Source organism: Poecilia mexicana, unplaced genomic scaffold (genome assembly GCF_051168715.1).
Source record: "Poecilia mexicana isolate PSO_F unplaced genomic scaffold, ASM5116871v1 scaffold_20, whole genome shotgun sequence".
In the NCBI taxonomy this organism is placed as follows: Eukaryota; Metazoa; Chordata; class Actinopteri; order Cyprinodontiformes; family Poeciliidae; genus Poecilia; species Poecilia mexicana.
Window position 1 is genome coordinate 23800868 of NW_028263389.1, and position 17558 is coordinate 23818425.

Consider the following 17558-nt stretch of genomic DNA (forward strand, 5'->3'; position numbering starts at 1 on the left):
CCTCAAAAATGAATCCGGCGCCGCTGGTCAGAGCGATATATGACCTCAACCTCCTCTGGCTCTCCTGTTTTGTTTCCTACCAACCTCCTCTTCCTCCTTTTTTCCTCTGGCCGTTGACTCCATCCAAATCGTTGCCCTTCCGTTGTCAGAAATGTGACATAACGTTGAGTTCCACTCCTGCTTTTCTTGTCATATTATGGCAATAAAATTGAAAAAAAAAATACACTTGGTGTTAACGCATTTTACGTTGAAATAATTTTGCAGATAAAGGCAGACGAAACATTCCTATGTGTGCTTGAGATCTTAACAGGAAGTGACATCATTTGATGTAGTTTATATAGCTGTGGAGTCATTCCACAAATTTATAGGGAAATAACTACATTATAACAGATTTGAAAAGATATTCTCAGACACTCACAAAAAAATGAATTTTTTTTATTTAGCGCATAGATAGATAGATAGATAGATAGATAGATAGATAGATAGATAGATAGATAGATAGATAGATAGATAGATAGATAGATAGATAGATAGATAGATAGATAGACCATCACAACCAGTTTCTCTATAAACTGGTTGTGATGCGTTGAAGGGAAATCATAAAGGGGCGTGGAGCTCCATCATTAAAACATCCACACAAACACAGGTCCGGTTCGACACTCTGCTCGCTTCTGTGCGTCATTCGGTGTCTCCGTGTCTCGGGCAGCGGAAGCCGGGAGGATGAAACCGACTCAGTGACAAAGGAGCGCTTCCTCTCAGTTCTTCTCCCTATCAACAGCAGGAACTCGGCGTCTCCTGCAGCCCCTGCTAGCGGCGGAGACATGAGGAGTCCACTTGCCGGTGGTGTTGCCGTGACATTGTGGCTGTTGGTAGAGGTGAGTGCTGTCTGCCATTGTACCGTTGCGTGTGTGGATCCAGCTGGCTGTCAGAGGGGGAATGTGCTGGTTCGGCTTTGTTACGCCTGTGATGGAGCTCTGGTGGTGAAGTATTTCCATGGCTAGTTGCCAAATTCTACTTAAAACTGGCACAATGCAATATTTCTTCTCTCTGGGCAGAAATCAGACAGATAGTACAGGAAAGCCCTGAGTATTAGCCATCACTATGTCACTGCGTGCCAAGTTCAGCACGCAGCTGATTAGATAAAGAACCAGAGCGAAATCCCAAAGCTTGAACCGCAGAACAGTGAGAGCGCCGAGCCGAAGCAGCGGCATCCAGAGCTGGGCTGGCCGGCAGCAGCAGGCTGGTCTGACCTCTGCTGCTTTGTTTGGTAGGGGAAACCACACATCACCCTTTGTCTTTATGTTCATCCGCAACCCCCCCCGCCCCCCCTGCTCACTAAGGACAGAAGCTCCGTTTTATGGAGTTAGGAGAGGGCTGAGTTCTGATCTAAGCTGTTCATATTCATATTAATATTTATATTCACATTTGTGCCATATCACATCACCTAAGGTGAATGAAACCACAGTACTGTAGCTGGCCCTGAAGTCAGCACAGTGTGGTCCACCATGACACGTGTCATGGAATATTAATTCTCATGATTATTTTATTTGTCTAAGCTGAGTGTGTCAACATCAAGCTGTACACTAAGACTGGACATGATAGTGATCGTGTGGCCTTCTGCCTGCATTGTACCCAGTGAATTTCAAAAGTCAGTGTAAGTTTCAGCAGTTGGTGGTTTGAATTTAATAGCCAATTATTTTTATTAGAATCATATTAGCTGTAAGACTCTGACTATATCACATAAACAGTAATTTCTCAATCAGTGTGTGGTATTTTCCAAAGAACAATGTGGACTGTAGTCCAAGCCATATGCATCCATGTTCTGCATAGTGATCATGTTCAGTCAGATATAGATGCTCACACCCGATTGTTGTCATAATGCTGAAGTATAAATAAGGCAACAAAACTGTATTTCCATAGATAAAAATTACAAACTGTTTCAGCAAACAGGCTAAAATGGCAGTATCATGCCACAGTTTGGCCACAGGTGTACTTCTAAAGGTAGAAAGTAGAATCTATTCAGCAAAATCACAACATAACACTTCAAGATGAGGTGAAAACCTGGAGGAAAAACTAAATACTGGACCTGAAGGCTCGGTCACATTGTTCTGACAGAAGGTTGGATAATTGATCTGCGGGTCAGAGTGTGTTTTCTTAAAGAGCTGTCATCAGTGGACCTCCACTGGTTAGAGGTGGAGAGATAAGTTATTTCTCCACCATTAGCATATTGAGCAGAAGAGGTGATTGACCGCTGTCAATCCTCCTCCTGGCTCTGAATGGTTGTTTCTGACCAGGACTGGTGTATTTCTACAGATCGTAATAGTATCGCTGGAAGAAATGTCATAACATTTTGTTATAATGTTATGACATAGTAAAAGTTTGAACACATGTAAAAAAAAAATATTTTCTTAAAAATAAAAGCTATTTTATTTTGAACAAAGTGAAAAGGAGTGGTGCTCATGTGGTGCCTACCACATGAGCACCTGGTCAGACATTTAGTCCTTCAGTCTCACAACCTGTGGTCTGTTTGTGAGGTATCACAGATCCAGGTGATTGTTGAGGCGTCCATCTCTGTCTTCTGGAGTTTCTCACAGATCAGATCAGAATGAATTGTATTAAATTCACTTGAGACATCAAAGAACATGATCCTCAATGCTGTCTGCTTTGTCCAGATGACAGAGTTGTTGAAGCTGCAACCTGGGCAAGAAGAAGATTTTACTTAATCTTTTGGGTGACAAAAGCTCATTTTACAGCCTGTCTTTTGAAGTGGTGTCCTGACAGAGAATATGTGACTCCTATTGTTGGAACAGTTTACGTATTACACTGCTGTCTTCAATTTACAATTCATGATTAATTTAGCAATAGAATCATTTTTGAAGCAAGAATTACAACATGATTGTTTAATCATGCAGTTCTGTGATGAATGGTTATTACTCCTGAGGTTTAGAAATTAGATCATATCAAACATTCTCCATCCTGGTTTTATGGTCTGGTTCAAAATAATTTCCTTAATCAAATTTAATATTTTGATCAGGAAATAGGTTTAATTTTTGTTTTGAAGACAAATAACTATTTGTTGTCTTAAAGTGAAGAGAGCAAGAGCATTAGTTTATCTTTGATGATATAAGATATAAGTTTTTTATGATATCTTTTATGATATAGTTTATCTTTTATGATATATCTTTTATGATGTTATGGATATAAATCCATAACATCTGAAAATTCTGGGTTTAAAACATAACTTTAAAAAGCTTTCATTTTTTAAGTTATGTTAAAACTTGCATCCAAAGTTTCATTAAACTTTGGATGCAAGTTTAATGAAAAATAAATTAGTTGAACCAACTTAACTGAATTATTTCAATTGTTAGCAAGTAATTCATTTAAGTTTATCAACTTAATTTATTAAGTCTAACCAATTCAAGTTATTAAGCCTATCCAACTTAATTTACTAAATTAATCCAAATCAATGTATTATCTTTTTAATCTGAATTAAGTGTGTTTAAAGTGACAATTTTTTATTTTTTGGCTCAGGCAGCCTTTATTTGAGAGTAGATAAACAGGAAAGTGGGTAGTGAAGGAGGGGGAAGACATGCAGCAAAAGTAAGTTGTCATCACTAAATCAAATTAATTAAGTGAGATTAATATAAACAAATTCATAAGATGAACTAGAGCCAAAACCACTTTTTAGAGTGTATAACGCAGGATCTTTTAATTGCTTTATTATTATATGATTAAAAACTGATATCTTTATCAAACAATCAATATGTTTTATTTGATGTCACAAATATATCATTTTAATAGAGGCATCATTCAATTTGTACTGTAGAAAGAAGATGACAAGTGTTTCCTGAATTAACTTTAATGTTCATTTCACTGCACACAAAGGACATATTACATATTTAAGAATGCAACAAATCTGTTGAATCTTTAACAAAATAGGTTCAGATTAACATGGGTGGATTCACAGCTACCTAAAGTTAACAATGAAACTTCCATGGATGTTCAAATATTGACTATAATCAATTAACAAAAGAAAACACCATAAAGGTCAGTCTGTACAGATTGAGGATATACCATAACATCTACCAACAGAGCAGGTTAACTACTGTAGTTGTTTGAAAGGCATCTTGGTTCAGTTGACGGCTCAGTTTGAAGCTTCAGGTTTTGGTGTTGAACCTCCTAGAATCTCAGCTGCTGCAGATTGTCTGAAGATGCAGAGAAAAGTACAAATAGACAGTTAGTCTACAGTTATGCTGATTTTCCTGAACAGCTGATGCACTGACAGACCTGACTGTGACAGAACATTACTGAACCTGAAAATTACTTGAATAATCACAATGCATGAAGAATTTTTCTTTTTATGTTGATCAAATGTTTTACATTAAATGTTTTGCTGTGAAGGCTATGTTAGTGGTGCTTTAAATAAATGCATAAAATATTTATTTTCTTAAGTATGTCTTTATTAGCTCTCAATTGTGTCATATCAATTGAGAAAGAAATTTACTGCTTGTGAAAATCTAAACCATCTGAATACATTTTACCATCTACATTAATCAACTTGACATGAAGATGAACAGGAACAGCAGGTTTGTCCTGGTTTGCAGACGAGGTATATATTTGTTTAAGGGCCGTTGAAGTGGGGTCCAGACACAGTTTAATCTGAAGATTCTGGAGGATGTGTGAATAGGTCTGTTACCATGAAAAAAAATTACTGTATGATAAGTTGTTCCAAAGTTCTCAACCAACGATAATATAGTTCTTTTGAGACCATTTTTTAAGTTATATAATGGTAATGACGAAATAATAATGCAAGGACACATTCTCAAAGGTCATTAAACTTTAAATTCTAATGAACATTTAACACTGGAACTGGAAGACATTTTTAGTATCCAGAATAAATAAAACTAATGAATTTTGAAGTCTTTTTAAACAAAATTGCTTTTCAAAATAAGGTCTAATCGAGACCAAAGTACCAAACTGAAGACTTTTATTATCCAGTTTTTGGTATAAAGAGAGAAAAAAAGAGAAACAATAAATCATGCCAATGGAAATGATTGAGTTTGTTTTAATTTATCATCTGATTAATTGATTTATTGATTATTCTGACAGGCCTATGTGTGAACATTAGACTAAGTCCTTAAGTATGTTGAAAAGTCAACATAAATGAACCTTTCAGTTTGTTATGGTGAATAAAGTCTAGCTGCAGATGATGTTCCTGCAGGTCCAGGAATTTGTTGCTGAAGCAACAAAATATGGTTTCAGTGATAGTGACCAACATGTATAACTGCCATAATCTCCTGAAGATGCTTGTCGACTTCGGCATCATAAAACTTAACCTGGGTTAAGGTTAAGACTGAAGACAGACTATCAAACTGTGTGACAGTAAAAACCCACGCTTAGCTCCCAACAGCTAAAGTAGCATAGCTGACATGAACATTAGCTCCCGCTAACAGAAACATGAGGAGGGCAGACATATAAAAACGTAACCTGAAATCATTTATAATTACTCCATGTCTCATTATAATCGGAGGGCAAAGCCTGCAGGTTTAGCTTCTACTTACTTCAGAGAACAGACCACCGGGACGCTCCGTCTTGCTTCTGGGTTTGCCTGGCTATTTTTCCGGCCAGCGAACCATTCCGCCAACCTAGTGGTCCTTTTTCAGACCACTTAGTCTCCTGTACTTCTCAAAAATGCACAATATGTCTATAAATAATTTTAGGATATTAAAAGGAAGTGCTGATATATTCCATTTTCCACAAACTAAAGTATTTGCCACTTCGGCAAAAGCACAGTGAGAAATGTCAGAGGATAAAAACACTAGACACAGAGCAAAACTCAGATGTCCCAGCTTTTACTAGCACCATCTACACACAAATCTGGGAGCTTCCCCGAAGCGTGAAATGAGTCTCAAAAATAGTTGTGCACTTTGTTGAGAAAATAAATTTTAAAATAAGCTAGTTTTAAAACTTAACATGTCTTGACTCAAATGCCCTAATTGTGGTTTTGAAATTAGTAATGTATTCTGACTATTGACTTTTATGTTACCTGTAGTTACAGCAGATGGTTTGCTAGGATCGTTTGAACTGCCTTTTGTCTGTGGGAAAACAATACAGGAGAAGTTCCAGCTTTTCACACTCATCTGTGAAAGGCTGTAAACACGGCAGGGGTTTCTGGCTTGAGAGAGGGTCAGAGATAGCTCCTGGTTGGATGAGCAAAGATACGCCTTATTTGAATAAATTAAAGAAAAGAAGATAAAACTTTCTACACAGAAGTAACGAATCAGATTTGCTCTTGCAACTCTCCAAAGATGTCTTTGCACGTCTTTGCTTTTCTTTCTTTCCTTCTTTTCCAAGTCTGTCAGGTAAATGAATGTATGTCTCCGTTGTTCTGCAGTTTCTGGTGTAAGTTTATGCATTGTCTTATATTGAATTAAACTCTGTAATTCTGTGACGTCAACACGCATTGTTGTTTTCCTTGTGGCTACACGTGGCCCGCCGAGAGGACCTGGGATCCAGAGGAAGAGAGAGAGCCAGACTTTTTCCAAAGTTAACCAATTTAAAATTTCTTCCTTAACAACTTGTAACCGGATCTGTGTGTAAATGCAGTTTTGTGTGTGTGTACCAGGTGATTTGTGTGTACTTTTTCAACATGTATAGGCATAGGAGAAGGTTTATTTTATTTTTAAGGTTTGCAAATTCAGTATTACACACGCACAGATATTTTTACACACACACAAATCTTTTTACACACGCACAGATATTTTGAGACTATTTTCACTCCATAGTCACGTGACCCATGCAATGCGAGGCATTGTTTGTTGTCAGTCACGTGGTTTTCAGCAAGACGACACAAGCATCAAAGCGGGGCTTCATCTGACATGCCCCCTTTTTACTCCGTACACTCCTTGAAGTCTGGCTTAAGATGGCCCATCACTACTGTTTCTGCCTCTCAACCACTGCCTTCTGCCTCGTCATTGGATTTGCCTGACCTGTTTCTGTGCCCTGAGTACCGATCCTCACCTGGTCCTCATAAGTTTACCTCCATCTGCCTTCCTGGTTCTGACCCTGGCTTGGCCTCTTGACCTCTGAATTCAGATCTCCCCTAGGTTGATAACCTGCTACTGGTGCTCATGCCCTGGATCAGTCTCTGTCATGCAGGGGTGTTCTGTCCTCTACAACCAACCCCAGAGACGACTTCTCACCCCTGCCTTCCCACCACTGAGGGACCAAGAATCTGCCCCCATTCTCCACAGCACTCTGAGAAGTGGTTCCAGTCCCGTTCCTGGTGGTCACCTGTCCCAGATTCTTAAGCTCAATAAACCATTTGCATTTCTATTGTGTCTGGCTGAAATTCTGGGTCCTCTGTTCTGAGCATTACACAATTACAAGAAATAAAAGCTTGAAAGATTTCACCGTGTGATAAATTTGTACAATGAGCTCCATGCTCTGAAATCAGAAACTTTGTGATTAAAAAAAAAAAAAAAAAATTAATTGAATATTGTTATATTCAATTTTTTTTTTTTACTGTGTATCAAAGTATAGGGGTGCCCAAAGTCGGTCCTCGAGGGCCGGCGTCCAGCATGTTTTAGTTCTCTCCCTGGTGGTAGTAACAGGGGTGAAAGTAGTTTTAAATTCTTGGGGGTACTATGACAAAAGTCAAGCTGAGATGCCATGAGACCTAAATTCTGAACGTCATGGCATGGAGTGCATCCCAGTTTTCCATGTCTGGCGCCTCCTCACCCTGACTCTCATACTGAGGAACCACAGAGCTTTAAGTTAAAAGCACATCTTCCGAAGTTGGGATATTTTTCCTCCAACAGGTTCCAGAGGAATCACCTCAAACTAGATGTTGAACTGGATTTTATTTAATTGTCATTTGTGAATGTTAGAGCCTCATTTTCAACAGTGAAGCTGGTTGAAAAAGGTTATTATTAAGTCTCATCAACATCAATATTTCCACTAAATAAGAGGCAAAAGAAAAAAAAAAATACTTTGATAGAGGAAAAACCTCTCAGACTAAGCTCAAAGCGAGATGCCCAAACTATTTTTTTTTTTAAATATTGGACAATTAATTTAATTTCACATAATTATCATGGTAGAAGCCATTTGTTTGTTATATACTTAATGAAACTTACCGTGTTTGATGTTTGTTGTAAATGACGTATACTCACAGATGAACAAGATAATTAGTCCAAGTTTGTTGTTTATTGAACACAGCGGCTGTGATGCGCCACAGCAAAGGTAAACAAAGGTAAAACAACCCGAACAGGTGATCAACTCAAAATCACTTGTACCTTTTATATTCTCCGTCTCCGTGGCAACCGCCTACGCTCCGCAAATCGAGCAGAGATAACATTCAGTCCGTTACGATATTAGGTTTTCAGGCTTGATATTTATTTTGCAATTATTAATAAGCGCTCCCTGAACGCAGTGGTGGTTGATTAGTTAATTTTAAACTCAAGCTCTGCTTGGTAATTGAACCGAGACTCACAGAATTGCGCAACACCTTGTTGAAACAATAATTACGGAGATTATTATTTTTGTTGGGTCCTTCATTTTAACATGTTTTGTTGATTTTTTTCTGCTGTTCTTTAATAAAGTTACGAACATTTTGATAAGTCAGTCAGAGGAGGACGTGCTGGTCTCAGCGTCCTGGCGGCGTTCAGTTTGTCATCTATGGCCGAAATCGACTCAAAACCTTCCGGCGATCAACGTATTATTGCAGCCCTGCTCTAACAAAGCACGAACAGTTCAGAAACAATATGAAATGGGGTGGGGGGAAACCCCAGCTATTTATTAACCGATTAAGTCGTGTTTTAGACCTTTGTTGAAAGACTAATCAGTCATGGCTGATTAGTGGGTGCACTCATGGCTGCACATGTACCCATTGATTTTTTTACAGCAGACAGCCGCTCCCCTCTCTTGCAGGTACTGCGTAGCCCCGTTAAATCTTTTAGGGGTATGCAGTACCCGACCGTACCCGCCTACTTTCACCCATGCTTACGATGTACAGAAAAGTCTGCTCCTTATAGTTGGATCACAGCTGGTAGCTACGAAGGTGTCCCCAACCTTCAATCCTAAGTCAACTTCATCGTCCGCTTTGTCCAAACTATAAAAACTCCCGACGGTGAAGCTCTGAGTCCATGAGAGTCGCCAGCTTAAACACGTTCTGTCTGAGCGGCCACACGAAAAATAAAGTCAGGAGTAATAACACTATTTTCTAATGAAGTTAATGAGCTTCAGCTTATTGATAACCCGTTAGTAGGTCGCCATCTTTCTTGAAGCAAAGTACGGTGTTGACACTCGCCAACCAATTGGGGAAGTTGTAGCCTGATTACGTGCCTCTCCTAATTAGCATTTATTCTTTCCCCCGTTCTCTAAGTTTTGAGGGGAAAATAGAATGTGATAAATAAGAAAATAAGGAAATACTAAATGAATAAGGGAAATTGGAAAATGGGAAAATTAAAATTTTTTCAAACAAATGTTAAATGAAAAATAGATAAAAGAAAAATGGGTAAAAAGTAGAGGCGTGCCGATCGATCGGCCACCGATCATAATCGGCCGATTTCCGTGAAAAAGTGTATGATCAGTGATCGCCGATCACGGTCTCTTGTTGCCGATCACACAAACCGATCACCTGCATCTCATTTCGCAGCCTGCCTGTGCAGCTGGTCTCCTCTTTCCTTCACATTGCGCAAACGCGCAGCAACAAATCCTAAGCGATGTCGTGTGGAACTATAACGCCCTGATTGAATGGGGAAGTTTGCGTGTTGCGGCGGAAAATTGAAGCACGTGGAGTGAAGCACGTCAAAATGCATCAACACGACTAATCTAATATGGCATAAAAACAATCCCATACCTGACGGAGTATGGCTACATCGAGGCTCACTGCAGTAAAAAAAAAAAAAAAAAAAAAGACATATGGAGCGATCAGATAGCAGGTAAAGCAGTGCACAGCTACAAACACTCACCCGGAAACCTGCAAAATTATTTAAGTCTTCGAGCTGCGGTGAAAAACGCTGCTCTCGCTGTTGAACCGCTGCTACGTGCTAGCATGTAACCAGGTGAAAAATGGGTACATGTCAAATGTATTTTGTAAACCATGTTTTGCTTTTATTTCACCGACTGGTTGTAATTCTTGTTTTTGTCAGCATGTGGTGCTGTTGTTACAGAGAGGTCTAAAATTACCGGAAGTAGAAAAAAAACCTCTTGTTTATGTACTGTGGCACTAACTGGTAAAACGGAAGAGAAGGACATTTTTTGATCCGAGAACTGGTAGAGAAGACGACCATGGCCACATGAGAGAAGAATCCAAGTGTTCGGTAATTAATGTTGGAACTGAATTATCTTCCGTGGACAAAGCTACAGTCATGTTTTTCTGTTTGTCCTCTTCTAGAGGTGCTTAACAATTCTAGAATTCTTAAGCCGATATCAGCTTTTATGTGAAGCTGTGTTCTACTCTGTTGAGTGCTAACCGCGTTGTTAGCCCGCCATTTCGCTGAAGCTAAGGCTTTCTACTGTTCGAAATACGGGCCACTTATTTCTCCATATATTTAATCTCATTCTTTTTATTTTTCTTACACTCAGAGGGAACAGTGTCTTTTTGAGAATAAAGAACCCCTTCTATGTGAAGCTCAGTGTGCTTTATTAATCCCGGCTTCACATATTGGTACCAGGAGTGGGGTCTCGTTTTTAATTTTTTTTTCTCTCTGTGAGGGCATGTATATGGCGGTGCAGCGTTAGCATTATTAAACGGCAGTGGTGAAGAAGTGGCCTACACCAGAGTGGACCTGGGTATTGCGTCTGTGTGGCGGCATCTGTTTCGAGATCAGAGGAGGACGTTCCTGGATAGTTTGTGCTGGCGTGGTTGTGAGGGATTTCAGCCGAGGAGATCGTCAGTCCAGAACGCATTCCAGGTGGGAGAAAGCATCGCCCAGCAGCGGTCTTGGAGCAGCCCAGGAGCATCTGGTGGACTCGGGATTTCAACCAATTTATCCTTTGCTATATACATTTCTATTGACTGTTAAGTGAACTAAAAAAAAAAACATGTCTGACCAAGGTGAAAACTTTGAGATGGATGAAGAACAGTTAGCAGTGAATAATACTGAGGATAATGAACAGGATGGTGGACAGAACCATGAACAAAATGACATTGAACAAGTTGGGGTATTACAACAACTAAGTGAGTTAACCAGAAGACAAGAAGAAGTCATGACAGTCATATCATCACTAAATACTGAGCCTACCAGATCTTATGTCTATGTTCCCAGAGAAAGGCACATTTCACCATTTAGTGGAGACATTGACAAAGATGGGAGGAGTGTAGATGAGTTTATTGAGGAAGTAGAAAGGGTAATTTCTGCTAGAAACCAATCTACACCTGAACAGTTCGATTTTGTGCTGTCATTGTTAAGAGGCTCAGCTCTGGAGGAAGTGCGTTTACGCAAAGTTGATGGTGATGTTGTAAAAGACTTGTTGGTCTACCTAAAAGATGCCTTTGGAGATAAACGTAGTGCTTTCCAAGTTTTACAAAACTTCTACAACTGTAGACAGAAGGAGGGTGAAGACATACGTGACTTTTCACATTCATTATCTCAGGCCTTTAGTTTTGTACGGAAACAGCATCCTGATTCCGTGGTTAATGAGAACACAGTGTTGAGAGACCAGTTCATTGAGGGCCTCAGAGACCTCTCACTGAGACGAGAACTCCGAAAATACGTAAGAGGAAAACCTGCATCTACTTTTATAGAGGTGCGTGAGGAAGCTTACTTGTGGTCCGTAGACCAAGCCCCTAGCACAAAAATAGTTAGGAGTTAAGTGAAGACCTGCAGTAATGTAACAGCAGAAGCCCAGTGCTGTGCAGTTAAAGAGACAGGCAATCCAATGTATCTGGAGGATGTGATGAAAACTCTTAAAGAGCAAGACAAAGCCACTAATCTAACTAGGCCTAATGAGAAGTCAGTATCAATTGACAACGTTCTTAAAGTGCTCACTGAGCAAGGGAAAGTGATAACAGAACTCACTAAAGCTGTGAAAGAGTTGACATTTCAGAGCAAAAACCCTAGTAGCCAGACACCATCTAAGATCAAAACTGTTCCAAGATTTACCCCTGACGGTAAGCCGAAATGTTTCAAGTGCCAAACTGCTGGTCATGTTGCCAAACAATGTCCCCAGAGAAGACACAAAAACTCTGCTGAGTCCCCTGTTTCCGGTCAGTCGGGAAACGAGAGACCCTCGTTGCAGTGAGTCGGGTAATGCAGGGTCATGTCATAGACTCACCTACACTGGAAATCACACGAGAACAAATCCTTGAGCGTGCCATAGGAAAATGTCCAGTGGTTGATCTAAAACTTAATGGCAGGTCAGCTCATTGTTTACTGGACACTGGCAGCCAAGTCAGTACTATGACAGATGAGTTTTTCAGAAAATATATTGGTGATGATGAGAGCATGCTAGCTACAAATAGTTGGCTCAAAATAACTGCTGCAAATGGACTTGACATTCCTTATCAGGGATATATTGAACTGGAAGTTGAGACGATGAGTTTAAAGATCCCAAAAACTGCTTCTTGGTCCTGAAGCCGTCAGTGAATCCTATTGTTTCTGAAGAATGCATAATTGGTATGAATGTCATTCACAGATGCAGACAGCTAGTCACAACAGAGTTTGACAACACGTTGGGTGGATCCTTAGACTCTGGGTGGAGGACAGCTTTCCAACAGGTACAGACCTGTTGCATTGAGAGAAAGGCAATAGTTCGGGTTGCAGGTAGAAACAAGGTACGTATCCCTGCATCCTTGGGGGCCACTGTGTTCGTAAAAGGTCACACTAAAATCTCAGATGCAGCCTCTCAGTTGATCATTGAACCAGTGACTACTCCTTTACCACCCGGATTAGCAGTTATCCCAACACTTGTCACAAGGACCAGCCATGTTCTTCCTCTCCAGGTTGTTAACTTCTCTGCTGAGGAAGTGTGGTTGGGCCCCAGAACACGGTTAGGCGTGATCTCAAAGGTTGATCCTGTTGAGAGTGAACAGACATGCCAAGTAAAGTTTCAGCGCATCTCTGCCGATGTTGAACTGGTTTCAGTTGATTCTAACACACTGCAAACTGACAGTAAGGTGCAAGCCATTTTGGAAAGACTTGACATGGGGGGAAAAGAGGAAGAGCGTGTTGCTCTCTGTGCATTGCTGTCCCGTTACATTGAAGTTTTTGCAGATGATGATGAACATCTGGGTCACACGGATGAAGTGAAACATGAGATCAAGCTGGTGGATGACGTACCTGTTACACAGCCATATCGACGTATACCTCCTAACCAATACCAAGAAGTACAAGAGCATATCTCTAAACTGTTGAAGAAAGGAATCATACAGGAAAGTGAAAGCGCTTACGCCTCACCAGTTGTGGTAGTCCGCAAAGGTGACGGCAGTATACGCTTATGATTGGTGTTCTTAAAACAGTTTTTGGATCGAGGTAGCATGCCAAGTTCACAAGAAAGGAAGAATCTTCCTGATGCTGCCAAATCATTGTGGAAACAATGGAAACACATTAAGATGCGTGATGGATTGGTGTACAGAGTGGTGAGGGATGATTGTGTTGGAGAGTGTTTTCAGTTGCTTGTTCCAGGTTGTTTACAAACAGCTGTTTTGAAGAGTGTCCATGACTCTATGGGACATCAGGGAATCAGTGTTGTGGTACTCGAAGTTGGTCTTGGTCTTAAGACCGGTCTTAAGACCATTTTTTGATGGTCTCGGTCTCGTCTCGGACTCGACCGCATTTGGTCTCGGTCTTGTCTCGGTCTCGGGCGCTGAGGACTCGGCATTTTATTTCAAGACCAGTCAAGACCGCAACTGTGAAAATATCACTGAACGTACAGCATTCTGTCCACTTTATTTGTTAACATCTTTGTTTTCAGTGGATGCAAAACGCACCGATTAAAATCGAAGCAACTATGTGTTTCTGTTACTCCCCCCACCCTCCCCACCTTAAACTCTCCCTCCTCCTCCCCTCCCCACCTTTCACTCGTGCGCGGCGCTCCAGGACATGCGCAGTGGTTTCCTCTCAGCGGCAGAAAATGCTTGTTTAATCGTCAGTAATATAATAGCGCTGCATAAATAGTAAGAAATCCGATGGCCACAGCTAACTCAGCAGCGCTTCGCTTTCACAGACGGTGGGGACAACGTCTAACTTTTTTCGTCACTTAGAAAAGTAGCTCAAAGAAGGTAGGCTCCGTTAACGTGATGTTATCAAAGCTAGCTGTACAGAGACACATAAGCATTGTGATGAAAAATGTTATCACTCACTGTACTGAATTATTTGTGCGGAGGTGTTGACTGACTTGTCGCATATATGGGACAACGCTATGTCCAAAAGTCTGCAATATAGTGAGGTGACATTCAGAAACAGTCGATTCTTCTCCACGGCTCTTTACTTATTAGATAGGACTGGAGTGTCACTCACTGAGAGCCGTTGTTCTATCAGATAGCCATACGCTGTCAGGATAGCATACATGCATTAAGCATTAAGAAATCCGACCGTCAGAGGAGTTGTCAGTTCACCATACGCAGCAAGTTATGATGAACATAAGTCATTAAATTGTTTTCAATGATAACTATATAGATATACATGTGTTGTCATGGTTTCAAAGTGTATTTAAAGCAGGTCTGGCTGCAGCTGGAGTCAGCTACAACACACGCCCGTGTAAAACTCACTTAACCGCTAAGTCAGGATGCCATACAACTGTTAATAACAAAGTGTATGACGATCTACGTCATGATTCTATGTTGTTGATTAAATGAAATTTTATGGTAATGACGTGTCTGACAGATATAGCCGGTGTTCTATCACATAGCCATACATGCAGTGAGTACCATGCCAGCGCATGCGCATTAAGTCTGACCGTCAGTGTAGTTGTCAGTATACGCAACAAGTTATGACGAAAATAAGTAATTAAATTGTTTATAATATGACATAATGTGATAACTAGATGGATATACATGCGTTGTTGTGGTTTCAAAGTGTGTTTAAAGCAGGTCTGGCTGCAGCTGGATGCCATACAACTGTTAATAACCAAGTGTATGATGATCTACGTCATGATTCTATGTTGATTAAATAAAATCATATGGTAATGACAGCGTATGCATATCTGAGCTAAGCGTACGACTATCTGACAACATATGCTGATCTGACAGAACACCGTGATCTGACCTGACAGAACACCCGTTCTTTGTTCTAGTAATGCTCTGTGTACACTGCATCATTATTTTATTTTATTATGTACGTTAATATTTAAATTAACAAATAACTAAAACACAAGAACAAAAGAGCACGCAGAGCATGCACATTGCTCTTTGATTGTTTTTGTTCAAAGTGGCAGCTGTAATGTCTGCCATGGTGTCAGACTACCTGGCTTCATGGACTGGGAGAGAGAGTGAAAACAGTCACGATGAGCGCCTTCTGTTTGGTTACTTCTTGCTTGTTGCTCCTTGGTCAGTGTTCATGGTTGAGCGTTATTTACCGTCAAGGCATTGCCTCAACTGCTATGTTTAATGGTGCAGACAGTGGTGGTTTCTTATATGAGCAATATGGGCAAATGCCCAGGGTGTTATGTTTTTAGGGATGGCACGAGACCATCACACTTTTTAGCACATAAATGGAATATTTAATATTGGTAAAATGTATTAAGTATTTAATATCTAGGTGTTTTATGGTAATATGGATCTTTCAGATTATTTTGAGAAGCAATTTTGATCATATTTTACATTTTATTGTGTCATGTAGCGCGGGCCGCTGGTCTTGGTCTTGACTCGGTCTCGACTCCCCTCGGTCTTGGTCTTGACTTGGTCTCGGACCCCAAAAGTCTTGGTCTTGTCTCGGTCTCGATACACTCTGGTCTTGGTCTTGTCTTGGTCTCGGGTTGGGTGGTCTTGAACACAACACTGCAGGGAATAGAGAGGACATTACAGTTGTTGAGACAGAGAGCATTCTGGGTAGGGATGCACAAAGATGTTGAGCAATGGGTTAAGAACTGTGAGCGTTGTATTCTCACAAAAATGCCCAACCCAAAGATTCACCCTCCAATGAAATAATTTTTGGCAACACGACCTTTAGAAGTGGTGGCAGTAGATTTCACGCTCCTTGAACCAGCTTCAGACGGCCGTGAGAATGTTCTAGTCATTACCGATGTGTTTACAAAGTTCACCCAGGCATTTCCTACACGAGACCAAAAAGCAGAGACCACAGCCAAAGTCCTCTTAAAGGAGTGGTTTATGAAGTAGGGTGTACCTGAATGTCTCCACTCAGATTAGGGCCGTAACTTTGAATCAGAGGTTATTGCTGAACTTTGCAGAATGTATGGTGTGAAAAAGACGCGTACAACACCCCATCATCCAACAGGGAATGTACAGTGTGAGCGTTTTAACCGCACTCTGCATGAACTGTTGCGCACACTTCCACCTGACAAAAAGAAGCGTTGGCCTGAACTGGTTTATGCGTATAATGTTGCTCCGCACGCGACTACAGAATATTCCCCTTACTTCTTGCTCAATGGGGTAGATCCACATCTTCCTGTTGATGTATTGCTTGCAAATGAGAGTCACCATGATAAAAATCTTGATTGGCTTGCTGTGCACCAGCAAAGACTCAAAGAAGTACATGAAAAAGCAAAAGAGTATGCACAGCAGAAAGCAGCAAAACGCATTGCTCGGCATAGTCACAAAGTGTACTGTCCTTCAATTGAGGTTGGAGAGTATATTTACCTGAGACACAGACCAGCTGGTCGTAACAAAATTCAGGATGCATGGAGTCCAGTTGTTTACCAACTCATAGACATAGTAGGCACAACTTGCACAGTACAACCTGTAGAGGGAGGACCTACAAAAACGGTTAATAGGGCTGACATCAGGTCATGTGTTAATCTGCCAGACACAACCCAGAGACACATTGAAAACACTGTAACCGAGCAGACAAACACGACTGAATCTCACACTGACTCATCTAATGAGTATGATGGGGGTATAGTCATTGAAGAGGTTTCTTTTGACTTGACTCCTTGTTCAGGTGTAGAAAACTGTCCTATTGATGAAAGTGTTCAGAAGTGAGCAGAGACTCAGTTGACTTCAGAACGTGAACCTCCTGTGATTGAACAGGTTGATAATGAAACATGCAATATTGACCAACAGTGTGAGATACCAGTATCTCCTCCTTGCGTTAGACAAGCTCCAATACCTGCCCCCCGCAGGAGTAAAAGAGTGAATGCAGGGAAACATCCAAACCCACATCACGAACCTAGGTCAGTATTGGAGCTGGAAATGTACTCATCAATGGTCTCCCAGATTATTGCAAGCTTAGGTTCTGTGTTTTTCAGAGAAGCTTTGAAAGAGGTAAAAAACAGTTACTTTGTCACCGAGGATGATGACAGTTAAGCAGGGGAAAATGTAACCAGGTGAAAAATGGGTACATGTCAAATGTATTTTGTAAACCATGTTTTGCTTTTATTTCACCGACTGGTTGTAATTCTTGTTTTTGTCAGCATGTGGTGCTGTTGTTACAGAGAGG

The 17558-nt window shown here is 40.6% G+C and overlaps 1 protein-coding gene across 1 annotated transcript in view; it reads left to right on the forward strand.

Annotated features, from left to right (window-relative positions):
• The first annotated feature begins 821 nt into the window (after positions 1-821).
• The window catches only part of vopp1b (VOPP1 WW domain binding protein b), a 98682-nt gene continuing 81945 nt past the window's right edge, over positions 822-17558 (forward strand). Inside the window, exon 1 of the mRNA XM_088001367.1 lies at positions 822-875. Within this exon, the coding sequence (XP_087857493.1) occupies positions 822-875 (54 nt within the window). The remainder of the gene's footprint in view (positions 876-17558) is intronic.